The sequence below is a fragment of the Synchiropus splendidus genome, chromosome 18 (assembly GCF_027744825.2).
Source record: "Synchiropus splendidus isolate RoL2022-P1 chromosome 18, RoL_Sspl_1.0, whole genome shotgun sequence".
In the NCBI taxonomy this organism is placed as follows: domain Eukaryota; kingdom Metazoa; phylum Chordata; class Actinopteri; order Syngnathiformes; family Callionymidae; genus Synchiropus; species Synchiropus splendidus.
Genome location: NC_071351.1, coordinates 12167218 through 12180829, shown reverse-complemented (window position 1 = coordinate 12180829; position 13612 = coordinate 12167218). Strand labels below are relative to the sequence as shown.

Below are 13612 nucleotides of genomic sequence, written 5' to 3'. Positions count from 1 at the left end.
TACAAGTAAGACAAGAACTTGCTGTCGTACAGTAATTACATTCTTTTATTCAGCAAATCTCAGTAGAAATGAAACAACTCTGCAACTTTGATCAAAGCTTTTTTTTTTTTTTTTGTAGCAAAGTTCCTTTATAAACAACCGTTTGTTGATGTGAAGACGGCGCTTTCGTTGCTACAACACAAACATGGTTCTGTTTCATCTTCCTGGACCCAGACTTTACAGCGGTAAGAAGAAATACAAAACCAGTAGAAATGGCGTCTAAAAAAATCCTAGTAGCAGCAAAGGGGAAATGTTCAATGCCGATCTGCAAGCGTGAATCCAAAGTGTGAGTGCATGAGGGAGGAATTTTTATTTGTAAGGCCACAGCAGCTTTTTTTTTCTTTTTTACATTGGTCCGCTGTGGCGTCGGCCCTGCTGGAAAGTGACATTATTGACGAGGTGCAAGCGCCAGGAGGAGGTAATCAGAGCGGGGGAGGTCATCTGGCCGAGTGTCACATGACAGCCGAGTCAGGGAGGTGGGGAAAAGGGGGGGGGGATTCTTCAACAACAGCTTTGAAGGCTCATTTGCATCCAGTGATTGTGTTACCAGAAAAGCTGTCGTCCTCTCCACAGGCTATGGGAAACAAAAGACCAGCGGTGCCGAAGATCTCCGCGGTCGATGTGCCTGTGGAAGATGAAAAGAAATTTAACAACAAAACCAGGCCACCGTTCCTCAAATCTTTCAGTTCTGAAAGCCACTTTCAGCCTCAATACATCACAAGTTGATGACTTCAGGCACTAAAAAGTGATGCCAATCTGACAGGTGAACGTAAGTCACAATACTGACACACCATAGCTCAATGTCCCGCATCTCTGACTCTGTTGCTGTGTGCTGTATTTTTAATTTAAAATGAGTTTGTTGTCTTTCTTTATCCAATTATTAGCGTTCAGGAAAAGTGCAATTCTCACTGTAACCTGCGTGGCAGTAATGAGTCACTACGGAGACTGACATCCATGAAACACACGTGAAGAAGTTTATTATCGTAATTTAATGTTTTATACATTTGGCTAATGTAGTCCGAAGAGCTTCAAAAAGACAAGTTTCACACCTTCAAACAGTGAGTACCGTTTTAATAAATCAAAATGATGATGGAAAAGTAAGACGGCAGCTGAAAAGGTTTTGTCTTGCTACTAGTTTGTTTTAATTGAGACGCTGCTATGCTAACTATTTTGCCGGTGGTTTTTCAGACTATTACTGCTTTAAAACAATTTGTTTCATTGATGAAACAAATGTGGCAACATAATGTGCTTAAATTATAAATACCTTCAAAGTAGAATAAGATGAAGGATATAGCCTTAGCAATATTGAATCGGTTTGAATTGTTTTATTTAGCTCAAACAAAACAATTCTTGAAGTTTCTTCTTCTAATTATTACTATTATTATGCTGTGGAAGCATCACCTATTTGCATGGGACTAAGGGACTGGAACTATGAGTTCAACCAGCCTGGCCTGGTGTAAAAAGCCTGAAGAAACTGACTTGAAACATTATTGACCCAGATTAACACGGCAGTCAAAACAGGGCTGGTACCTTTTTAGTGAGCTTCAGACTCCACCTCTGAAGCTTCTGCGACGCCACACGCCAACTCCTCCATCTTGACGTCCTCTCCTGTGTCCGTCCTTGGTGCCAGACTCTGTGGTTCCTCTGTTTTTCTCTCTGTCTGTGAGGTTTCGCTTTTGGGCACGCACATCTTGCTAGACAGCCAGTCCTGCACCAGTTCTTTAGTCGAACCACAAACGGCGACCTCAGTCGGCTCCTTCTGTTGGAGAAAACATCCATGTCATTTAACCAGTAACGTAATAAGAAATACAGTACTAAATATTGTCTTCATTCGGCTGAAATAAACTGGCAACTTGATGAATTTCTTTCCATCCAATACAAACAGAGCAAAACACATGGAATAATGAAAATAGATGGCTTTATGAAATAATGGTTCCCTCTGATCATTTTCATTTTGAGTATGAGTGAAAAGATTTGCTGCATAATTCATATTAAGTTTCATACTTTATTGTTGTAAAGATTTTGTTTTGAGGATGAAGTTTTTGTATCATTGTAAAGTAGTACATAAATATAATTGTAGCAACTATTATTGAGGAATATAGTATTTATAACTATTTCCTTTTCAACACAGTTTAGGAGGTATACATTCTGAACTGGATTTTTTTTTTCTTAGATCCTTGAATGAACACCACGAGGAAAGGAAGGAAATGATGGATATAATTCCCCTTTTTTAATATTACAACTTTGTTATCTATTATATTACTCAAGTATTAAGTATAAGTTCTCATTATTGTTGACTTTAAAATGCGTAGTTTTAGATTAGAAGCCTTGCTTATGTCTTTGGAGACTTCAACAGCAGGTGAAGTCAAATCACTTTGTCACCAAGTATGGAAACAAAAAGAAGTCAATCTGTTTTATGAAAGTGCTCACAGAACAAAGCACCCTCACAAGGAAGCAGTTGTGACAAGAAGAAACAAACAGGTCCTGGGGAGCCAGGGAACATGCTGATGAGATGAGGACGTCTAAATAATTTGCAACTCAAGTGAGGAGTTTTGGATGTCTGCTTGATTCTGCAGACATCTAAAAGATTAAAGAGTGAAAATAACTATGGCTTAAAAATATTTTCTGTCAGCAATGTGATTCTTACTTTCGAGTTAGGGTTGATGCTGTCCTCTTTGACCTCCACAAACTGCGAGCTCTCTTTCTTCCGGTCCTCCTCCAGCACTAGGTTCTGATACGTCTCCAGCCACTTCAAGTTCCCATTCTTCTGCATGTAGCGCGAGTCACCGAACCAACGCACCACATCAGCTCTGGGCAGTCCGGTGGCCGAGAGCATCTCTTCATACTGAGTCGCAGTAGGCCAGTGGGTCCTTGCGAAAACCAGTTTGAGTGTGTGTAGTTGTTCTGCGGTTTTCTTCCCGCGGCCAGTGGTGAGTTTTGGGGAGTGGGTGGGTCTGTCAGTGACAGTGGAGGGTGTTTTCGAGGGCATGCTGGAATGACCTGACACGGCGGTACCCTCTAAGCTTTCCTCTTTACCGTTTGCTTCTGTCACCTTTAGCATCTTCAGGTTAATTTTAATTGGATTGACTTTGAGACTTTCCAGAGAGTCGTCTTTATGAGACTCTTCTCCATCATTGTCCGTCTCCTCGTCCCTCAACTCTTGCTCCAGCTCCTCTCTCTTTTTCTCCGCCGCCAGCTTCTTTTTCTTGTCGGCGAACCAGCCATGGATGTTCCTCCGTGTCATCTTGGTCTCTAAGCGCAATCTCTCCACTTCTTCTTCTGATGGGTCCGGGTCTTGGGCAAAGCTGGTCTCGAGTGCTATTATCTGTAGAAAGGAGAGGATGGCCAAAGCTTATTAAACACACCAATTCAACAGGACCTTGGCAATACAATAGAGTTATGTACTTCTAAACTTAGCTTTTGTGAGAGACACAGATCTGATCTCTTTCGGCAATGAAACTTCCTCTGTTGTGTCAGCATTAAAAGGTTCAGCTGGTTTTTCTGCGGTGGCCTTCCTATCGTGTTTTAGGTGTTAAACTGTCTCCATTAAACGTTATTGTTGCAGTCATACAAGTGTTTCAGGCACTACTTGCTCATGACTGTTACACTGAGTAAACAACTCATAAAAAACATTAGGTTTAAACTTTGGGGAGATAAACTATGTCATGCGCTTTTCATACTGACACACCTGTCTGGATTCTTGACTGCAGTGTATTACATGGCGGTTAAACAGATTCATACATGGCTAATGTATAATTATTTCCCCACAAGTACCTGCTGGTGTTCCCTCTCCTTGTAGCGTATTGCTGTAAAGTCAGGGGATTCTGCTCTGGGATGTCGTCTGGAGGGAGTGGTGGGAGACGTGGGTGTGTGTGAGGCGGCTGGACTTTGTGACGAAGGACTTCGCTGAGGCGTCTTTGCACCAGAATTGCTGCCCTCTGACAGATCCATTGGACTGTCGCTGCCGTCTGCGCAGCTTCCAGGTGTTCCTGCGCGCCCTTCTGTCGCGGACTTGCCCGCTCCCCCGGTGCTGGATTTGGAACTTTTGAGGTTCCGATAGTGGTATCGCCGGTCACTGAACCACTTGCGTACCTCTCGTACCGTGAGTCCAGTCAGGCCAATGAGACGGTCCACCTCCTCCTGGTCAGGGAACTGATTTTTTTCAAAACTTCCTTTGAGAGCACCGAGCTGCACCTGAGATTTTTTTCCTCTGGAGAAACTGGTGTCACAGAGAGTTGAGGCTGCAGGTGAGGATGATGCCGATTTGGAGGCAGGAGAGGAGGCATTCTCACTTTTAGGGTTCAGGGAGTCTCTTGTTGTGAGTTCCCCATCCTCTGTAACGGCCGCCTCACTTTTGCTGCTACTAACATTTTGTTCATTGCTCGGTTGTTCTTTGCTAGTTTGTTCCTTATTTCCTGGTTTACTCTTCACGTTAACAGATTTACCGTCTGGCGTCTTTTTGGTCTCCTTAGGTAATTTGTCCGCGTCTGCTGCGACCTTAGCAGGTTTGCTGATATGTGCACTGTTAGATTTCCCATTGACCCCACTCGTCTTGGTATTGCTGCTACTTGCTCGGCTGGAATTGCCAACGCTACTGCTGCCCCCTCCTCCACTTTTGCTGCTGCTTGTTATGCTCCCCGTGATGCTGCCTACAGTTCCCACCACCGTGTTGGCACCTTTGTCTGCCACCATGGCGGCAGCAGGCCGAGCCTGCATTGTTGGACGGGCTGCCGCTTGAGGCTTTGGTGTGACAGCTAATGCTACAGGAGCACTGTTGACCTGGATTCCATTGGCCACAACTGGCTGCGTGACGATTACTCCTCCTTGCAGAGAACCCTGCAGGATCTGAGGAATTCCATTAACTCCTAGTGAGGCCGGAAGAACGGTGATGGTGTGTTGCGCCGGACTGTGGTGACTCTGGTTGGCGTTGGGTGCCGTCTGGATAATAGTGTTGAACATTTTTCTCCGTGCTTCCTCAATCTCTTCTGGGGACCAACTGATACCTTGCTTGAGTCTCTGGGCAGTGAACCAGATCTTGATTTGCTCCTCAGGGAACTTAGTGACGACTGTCAGATAGCAAAGCTCCGCCTTAGTTGGATACGGGAACTTGCTGAAAGAGGTCTTCAGGAAAGATGATGAGTCCATGGCGGCGTTATAGGTGGGGATGCTGCTCAAGGGGATCATCACCTGGATGCAAAAAGAAAATGAGAAACAGTCCAGGAAGGATCATCATAAATAAGACATGTTAACAAACCAAATTACGGGGACTCGTGAGAAACCATTCCTATTCGGTCAGTGGCTGTTTCACTCGACAGCATGACTCATTAACAGCAATAGTCAACCTAATAAGAAATATATCAATACTTTTGCTTTTTGGCTGGGCTCCACATAATAAACACGAGTCAGCGGACAAGCTGATTCATGTACTGATAGCTGAGTGCAGGTTACTAAAATCCACTTGACTCTCTCACGACAATAAACCAGCAGAACCTGGCTTGGTTAAAAATAGGCTGTGAAACTTGAATTCCATTTGGTGGAATGAGTTGGGAGATAATATATGTTTATATTGGTAAGTCACACACAGAACCTGTTACCTTGGGCAGATTTTTGGAGGAGGAGGAGGAGGAAGAGGAGACACCGTTAGTTGATGAGGTGTTGGGAGATGACTGATGGTTTCTGTTCTGAACCACTGACACCACCTTCGTGTGGGGAGAAAGCATGTTCAGATGAGATACACAAGGAAATCTGTTGTCATGCTACCCATTCTAACTACCAACCTGTGTAATGGGGGTCTTGAGCAAGGGTAGTGCTCCAGAGCCGTTGACAATCTGGATAGCTGAGGGCAAAGAGACCTTGGTTGTCCCGTTGGGGATAATTGTTGAAACGTGAGTGACCGCTGCCACCACAGGCTCTTTGGGAGCAGATACTGGATTTGGGTCGAAAGATGTGTCCTCAGAAGAAGAGTGTGAAACTACGATCCTTTTGGGTTCCGATTTGCACTTCAGCATCCTCATGATTGGAGTTTTTGTGATGGAAATTTCGTTATCCTTTCCGGGATCAAGCCCTGAAACCAGACTCTGCTCCACCACGACCCCCCTTTCCTTCTTCCTCAGCTGCAGAGTGGTGTTTAACACGGTGGGGTGAACTCTGGCATTATGCAGGGCCAGGCCTTCAAATTTAGGTGCTGAAAACTCACAGGTCAGACAGAGGAAGCCGGGGTTTGAGCGAAACTCTGGGTGTCCACTGTATACATGATCCAGGAATAAATTAAGGTCATGCGTTTTAAAGTTGCATGGTTTGCACGTGTATGTGCCGACGACTTCGTTGACATCATCCAAAGTCACCTTTCTCTGTGGCTCTTCCAGATCCAAGGGGCTGAGTCTGCCCCCTGCAGATATCTTGTTCTGGAAGTGGAATGCTGAGTCCTGCTCAGTATCCTCCAATACACGAACATGCTTGCTCGGGATCATACATGGCGTAGTCTTCTTTCTTTTGCTAGCCATGGTGTGAGGAGAGGTGGTCAAATGGAATCCAAGAGTTGCTTCAAGTTGACTACAGCACTGGTCTGTAACAGGGTCGAGGGTGGGACTTGTCCATCGTAGCCGACTTTTTACGCCGTCCTTTATTTACCTGGAAACGACAAGCAAATCGAAAATTATTGAGAAGCAGCACGTGACAAGATGTTTGTACCAAATAAATGAAATTGATTCATTGGTATCCATGACTGAAAAATACCTTTGAATCCCTGATCCTGGAAATCCTCACCACACTCATGCCTCTCTCATCTCGGTGGACATGCAAACAATCTCGGGCCGTTTTCTCGCTGGGTTTTTAGGGAGAGCTCCTGTCCAGCCCCCTTCTTTCCCCTCCCCCATGCGCTCTGTCTCACTTCCCCTCGTTCAGACACACCCCCACAGAGAGAGCACTTCTTGAGAAATCCTAAGCTGCTGTAGTTCCACGCCACACCTAGCCAAATATCAGTAGAGTCCACCTTGGATATGCTCAGTTAGCCTTTTGGCCCACCTCAATGAACAGGCCACAGTTGGAGATCCAACCATCAGTATAATGTGTCGATGATCCACAATCGACGCAAAAAGTCAAAATGAGGCGCATATTCCAACGCGCTGAGACAGTGATTCACTTTTTGAAAGGCGCTTCAGGGCGACGACTCACTCGTGTACACACATACACACACCGATCAATTTATGTGCAACAAGTAAAACCTCAAGCGTGTCTGCTCTGTATTCTTTCCTTAGGCAACTTTGGGTTCAAACAAAACCCTCCGAAACGACTATGACATTGTCGTGGCACATCCAACATGTCAGCATGGCATTAATAGGTGCCCAAGTGCAATACAAAATTGTTTGATCTGCCACCACAACTGCTCTTATATTTTTTGTTCCGGTCAGTGTGTTTCAGCAACGTGTCATTTTAGTGACTTAGTGCGTGTCTGGTTTCTGTTCGTGGCCAGATATTGTCGTCGTTTCTTCCAAGAGGGTGTGTCAGTGTGCCGTGAGAAGGGTTAACAGGCAACTTTGTTCCTATGGAGGGAAAGCGATGCCCCTTGTACCCGCTTGGAGCCCCTGGGGAGAGTTTCTGCCCTTGGCTTGGACAGTTGTGCTCCCCTCCTGCTCCCCTTCCTTTCAGTTCTGCATCAGGGGGCATCGCTTTGCCAAGGCACATCGATCACATGACCAACTTGAAGGCTTGTGGGTGGGCAGTCTCAGCCATCCATTACTCGGTCCTGATGGCTGGGCAGGCGAGAGCGAATAGGAGACGATGGTGGGGGATGGGGGAGCTGGTTCAGGGGTGAGGAGGCGAGGGAGGGGTGTCAACTGTTGTGCAGGAAGCACTGAGGTGTTTCAGTGAGGAATTTTCGTCCCCCACACACCCCTCACCATCCCCCGCTTTTCAACGCCCCCTTCATGCTCCACGCTTCAATCGCACTTCCTCCGTCCATCCATCCATCCATCCATCCATCTTGGACACGTCGCACACGAGCTGGCCTGATCCATGACCCACTGTACATTGTCAGTGGACTGATCGAACGAGAAGATAACAAAACGTGTAGAAAAGTACATTAAGTCACGGCTTTGAAACAGCATGTGGCCCAGCAAAAATATTTTGGACTTTATGAGACATTTTACGAGTGAGGAAATTAGCCTACGATATTGTTATTCTCCCGTAGACTATTCACGTCTGGGTTATATTTCAAGCTAGTTTCATGGTGATGGTTCCACAAGACGTGGTTTGATTCAAGTCAGCAGTAAATGTGTCAGCATTTGCATGTGTTGGCTTCCTGTGAGATTCGTGAGCGGCAAGAGGGAGGTGGGATTGATGGGGGGTCTCTCTATGTGTTGTGCGGGGGTGGATGCCTGCATGCCCGTGTGAGCGTCTGCACGAGTGAGGCTTGTTTACTGACGAGTCGGAGGAGCCGTTCTCAGAGAGTTTAAGAGTAAGAGATCTAGTGACACACAGAGAAAACAGTTTTGTCCTCCTGATTCATTAGCTACTTTATCCACACTGGGTCAATCACTCAGCTCAGCGTGACCTCCTTTCATCTGCGGGCCAGACTGTTGTCAGGGCCTCCTCGATCGCCTGAGCGAAGGCCAATTATAGCGCTGCAGAAATCCAACACACCAGCTCCGAAGCCGCACTAACAACACTTGGCTTAATGGTGTGCTCAGGTGTTATAACTAGTTCTCTGTTATAGGACAGGATGAGTGTTCATCGCAGGACACTCATGCCTTGTTTGCTCCATTTCAACACTCCCTCTTCGCCCTCGATCCCCCTCCCTTTCCAACCGTCCCTCTGATTCCACTCCCTCCTTCCTCCCTCTGTTCCGACATCTCCTCCCTCTCTCAGCAAGTTTGGCCCAGGGAGACAGGTCGGCAGCACCACTGGTGTGTTACTGTCTCCATGGCAACCACCACATTTCCCTCCCACCAGCTAAATTCTCGATTGCACATGTTACTCAGATCTATAGCTACCATGCCATCAGGTGCTCCACTCTGATGGGACTTGTTTGTTCCACTTGCTCCTGTGAGTGGTATTTGAAGAGCTCCGACCCTGCTCCTATTTCAGTGTCCCACTGACGCAGTGTTGGTGTTTCACAGCTAGGTGTGGTTGCTGTATGAAAGCAACGCAATTGGCTAAAGCTTGTCCTGTCCCTTCCCCGGCGCATGAGCAGAGAAACTACGTTGGCTCCTTTTTTGTGGCTTTGTTTGGTCTGTTGAAACGACAGGTAAGCACCATCGAGTCCAACACCTTTACAGATCCTAACACTCATTACTAACTGGCCTTCACGAGTTCCTTCAATTTAACAGAGGCTATAAATAGTGTGTGCTTCACTACAACCTGCCAACACAAAGATAAATTTAGTGTGGGTTCACTCTTATTATAAGCAGTTATAAAAAGCTAAGTGAAAGGAATATCATCGAATGTATTAGATCATTGTACTGAGGTAGTGCAGAACTGTTCAACCAAACTACTGTGGCCAAATCTATCACCGACCACATTTCTATTCTTTCCAATATCCACCCAGAAGATGGCTATACAACCATAGAACACACATTTTATTCTAAATGCAGAAGCAGTCTTTTCTTTTTATCCTCTTCGCTGCTTCCCTCTCAGACCTTCAGCCATCAATATTTGTCCAACGAAAGGTCTTTTTCATGTCAGCCTGAAGCTTCTTGACATAACCCCTAGTATGAATTAACATATCGTTGGAGATTCTACATGGAGGTTTTAGTTATTAATTAATTTCATTAAAAGGCAAACAAGTCGGTCAATTTCACGTCATATTCATTTAGATGTATGTAGACCAATGTCAGAGCGACACAACGCGACAGCCGTTCATCTAGTTTGGAGTCAGGTAGCGGCAGGTTTGCCGCAGCCATCGCCAGGACCCTCATTAAAACTCTCCTGCTCAGGGAAGAAAGACCGAGGAAGGGAGAGTGAGAGAGCGAGGAAAAAATGGCGGAGCACCATGCTCTGCGCTGTCCCACCTAAAATGGCTGACATCACAAGCTGTTAACCAGCCAAGCAGAGCAGAGCTGCTGCTGACCCAAACCTACTGGCTCAGGAAGTCCCGACTCTCCAAAAATGATATTTTGGATTTGATGTGGAGGGTCATCACAAATACGAGGAAGTTCTTGATGATCAGCGTATCTAAAGTACATCTCAGGTGTCGCAATTCTTCAAAAGAGATTAGCTTGAGCTGAGTTGTACCTATAGCCAAAGACATATGGGTCAATACAGCAAGCTGAGATCCAAATGTAATTTGAATATTTTGAAGAAGAATAATGAAGGTTGTATTTCACATGACCTGTGGTAACAGGCCTTGCGAATGAAACAAGAGTAGAATGGACGGTGGAATGACAAAACTACACACTTATCACATGATGTGGTGGCTCCAGAAACAGACAAAAATGCCAACCGAGTGTTGCCTGGAAACTTTGCACTGGAAAAGAAATTTGGATTTTTAACATGAAAACAATACTTATTAATGTTTTAATAGCATTTACGTGTTGTCATTCAAGGGGTCACACTGGAATTTCAGATAGCTGGACCTATGTGAATAGATTTTCAGTCGTGCACTCCAGCTCCACTTGAACTTAAGGTCAAGAGGAGAGCTGGATTAAGATGTTTGTCTGTGAGGAACTCAGTTTGACATCAGACACAAATTAGACGCCTGGCAAAGCCTTAGTTTAATCCAGGACTCGGAACAAGTGAAGGCACAGGCGACACAGAACACACTCAAGACAAGCGATTCTTCAGAGAGGGGTCCACAGCTGTGGTCTTATTGACCAGTTAGGAGACAAAAACAAACATGAAAATGTGACATTTAAGCTAATTAAGATATATTTATTTATAGTGGCTCAAGCTTCTTTGGCGACAGCATTCAGTCAATCCATGTCACTTGAAGCAAAGAGGCATTCCCCACTTACCCTACACCAGGCTTTCTAACTGGTCCGATGAGGCCATAGGTCACTGGCCACATAAAATCATCAGCATGGAAAACATTCATGAACTGCAGGGTGGGAGAAATCTCATTTCAACTGGCAGAAAATAATATTTTAAATCAATAAAATGAAGGAAGAATAGTTCGGGCCTCTCTTTGGTTGGGAAAATAAACCACATTACAGCTCTGAATCCATCTGGGTCGCACATAAAGTAAAACTTAACATTAAAAATGGTTTAAAGATGAAGTGACTCGTGAAATGTGCAGAACTGACATTCCAGGATATTCATTTTTTTTTAAACCAGAAACAGTGTCAAGAGTGCTCTTCTCCCCACGACAGTCACCAGGGAATACAACCAACAGTCCTCAACCACAACCCCAACGATCGGGCATCTTCTCAGCCTTCAGTTATTGTTCTAGAGGTTTTCTACGCTTTTGCAGTCTGGAAGCGCTTCGCCTCATCTTATTATGGCTGGGTCTTCCAGTTCCCATTTGTTTATGCCGTCAGTAACCAAATATGTTCTGTGGTTATTTCGCCAACCGAGCATGGCGTTGTCTCTCCTTTGACAGAAAACGGACCTTTACTGAAGTGGAGAGGGAAAAAAATATTCAGTGAGCTCATTTCACTTGCTGTTCTAATTAGGTTAAATGGGAATTTCACAATGTTTGCAATTTAAGTATGGTTTAAAACGTAGATTTACAAGTGTTAATGTCATAAGAAACCTCTGTCTACTCCAACGATATTATTTTCCAGATGAACACAAACAGGATGCGCTGAAGGCTCACTGCGCAGCCGCGTCAAACATCTCCTAAAATGATGTTCATCTTCCGCTTCACTCGAGGGGAGTGAGCCCCTCAACTTAGTGGGCTCGTCCACAAAACATATGATTAAATTATCAGAGTTGCGAAGAAGACGACCCCCAGCACCTCAACTGCTCCACACTCCTCCTCCTCCCCCTGTCGGCTGTCGCCATTTTAAGCAGGCGACATGCAGCTGGGCAGAACCGAACCCGGCGAAGGTGAGGATCCACGACCACCACGAAGTTTGAGAAATGTTTGAGGTGTGTGCCTCGCGAAACAACGCTCACCTTCTTTGTCGGGGCGCCGCTCACGTCGAGATCGGGTTGAAGAAAAAAAGTTACAGTGGTACGAGCTCAAGAACTGATGGCAACTTCTTGGGTTCGACTCCCCTCCGTCCTGCTCGCGAACGGGTCGCCGGAACCGGGCCGATCCCGCGTTCTCTTCGGCGGGTTTATGGACTGTGTCTGGTGTTAAAGCCGACAGCAGTAGGGAGGAAAATACGACGACGTACAGAGAGGAGAGCTGGTCACGTGACGCTGACGTCACTGACGGTGGAGTTGGCGTGAGAGCTGGAGCTCAACGGCGCCGAGAGGAGAGGGGAGGTGGACATCCGGACCCGCGGTTCTGACCCAGAACCATCCCCGGGTCACGGTGCATCCAAGCCCTGCGGGTCGTCCCGATGAGAGTACACACACCTGTCCCCCTCACAGGTGACCGCTCTTAAAGGGGCCAGGCTGGGTGGAACACAAGTTGTTTGGTCCACCATCACAATCGGCGTTTGTGAGATTCGATTTCACAGTGCTCCAGTCTCACAGAGCGACTCTGGGTCGAATCTCCCTGCTTGACTCACCTGGTCCCATATGAGCCGATCCATTTCCTTCCTCCGGCTTTCCTCCTGTCACGGACTGATGGCAGTTATCGATCTGTTATAGCTGATTCTAGTAAATAATTGTTGTTTAATACATGTATGTCTGCGTTTAATAAAAATCTAAACTTGCTGTCTCAGAGAAATATTTCCTTGTGTGTTATAGGCTTATTCTACCGTCCAAATGAAAAAGACGTTCATTTCTCGTGTTGTACAGGAGGGAATGTCTTCTCATTTTCTGCGCACATTTCCTAGTTATGTACCAAAGTTTGCGTCGGTATCGCTGGAAATGACCCTGGAAACCACCTGACCATGGCCGCCTGTGGTCATCTGTCATTTTTCATGATTCATAAAATGCTTTTTTATCGTTAATTATGTTTAAACCACCACAGTCGACACCTTTAGTTATTTCATGGTTAAAATAGAGTCACATATATTTGACATTACTTTCGTGTCGCGAAAATGTGAAAACGCACAAAAAAGCCAAAAGAAATCGGACAATAAATCAATAAAAACTATTTAAAATCAAATATTTTATCAAATATTGAATTAAGCCGTTATTCCAGTGCATTTGCGCACCGTTCAACTCATTAGCTTTTAGAGGGTCGAATCTATTACTCCCTAATTTGTGAAGTGCATCAATCAATCGAATCGAATGACTCCCTTGATGCGTGTTGGAATGGTTTACAGCGATTTATTGCACCGTTTATAATATCGTAAAAGGTGTGTGCGGATTAAAAAATAAATAAAGAAAACGTGTTTCTTTAATAATTGACAAAAAAAAAACATGATAAACATTACGATTATGAATAGTGTAAGTTAAAGCTGTCACCTCAAGGCGAGTACTACATACACAACATGGTTTTTGTTGGTTGGTTTTCATTTCTTTCTGCATGAGAAATGGCTTCGCATCTGCTTCCTCGTTCTCGTCTGTTCCGCGACCT

The 13612-nt window shown here is 45.3% G+C and overlaps 1 protein-coding gene across 2 annotated transcripts; it reads right to left on the bottom strand.

Moving 5' to 3' along the window:
- Positions 1-32: 32 nt before the first annotated feature.
- Positions 33-12345, bottom strand: zhx3b (zinc fingers and homeoboxes 3b). 2 transcript variants are annotated; one of them, XM_053850577.1, is made up of 7 exons: positions 12091-12345; positions 5817-6669; positions 5634-5738; positions 3814-5226; positions 2687-3364; positions 1570-1798; positions 33-664 (listed from the first exon to the last, which is right to left on the bottom strand). In XM_053850577.1, the coding sequence occupies exons 2-6, from the start codon at positions 6540-6542 to the stop codon at positions 1574-1576; spliced, it is 3147 nt and encodes a 1048-aa protein (XP_053706552.1). In that variant the 5' UTR covers positions 6543-6669; positions 12091-12345; the 3' UTR covers positions 33-664; positions 1570-1573. The 2 variants fall into 2 exon arrangements, with proteins under 2 accessions (XP_053706552.1, XP_053706553.1); XM_053850578.1 differs by lacking the exon at positions 12091-12345 and adding an exon at positions 6775-6835.
- Between the last annotated feature and the right edge of the window lie 1267 nt (positions 12346-13612).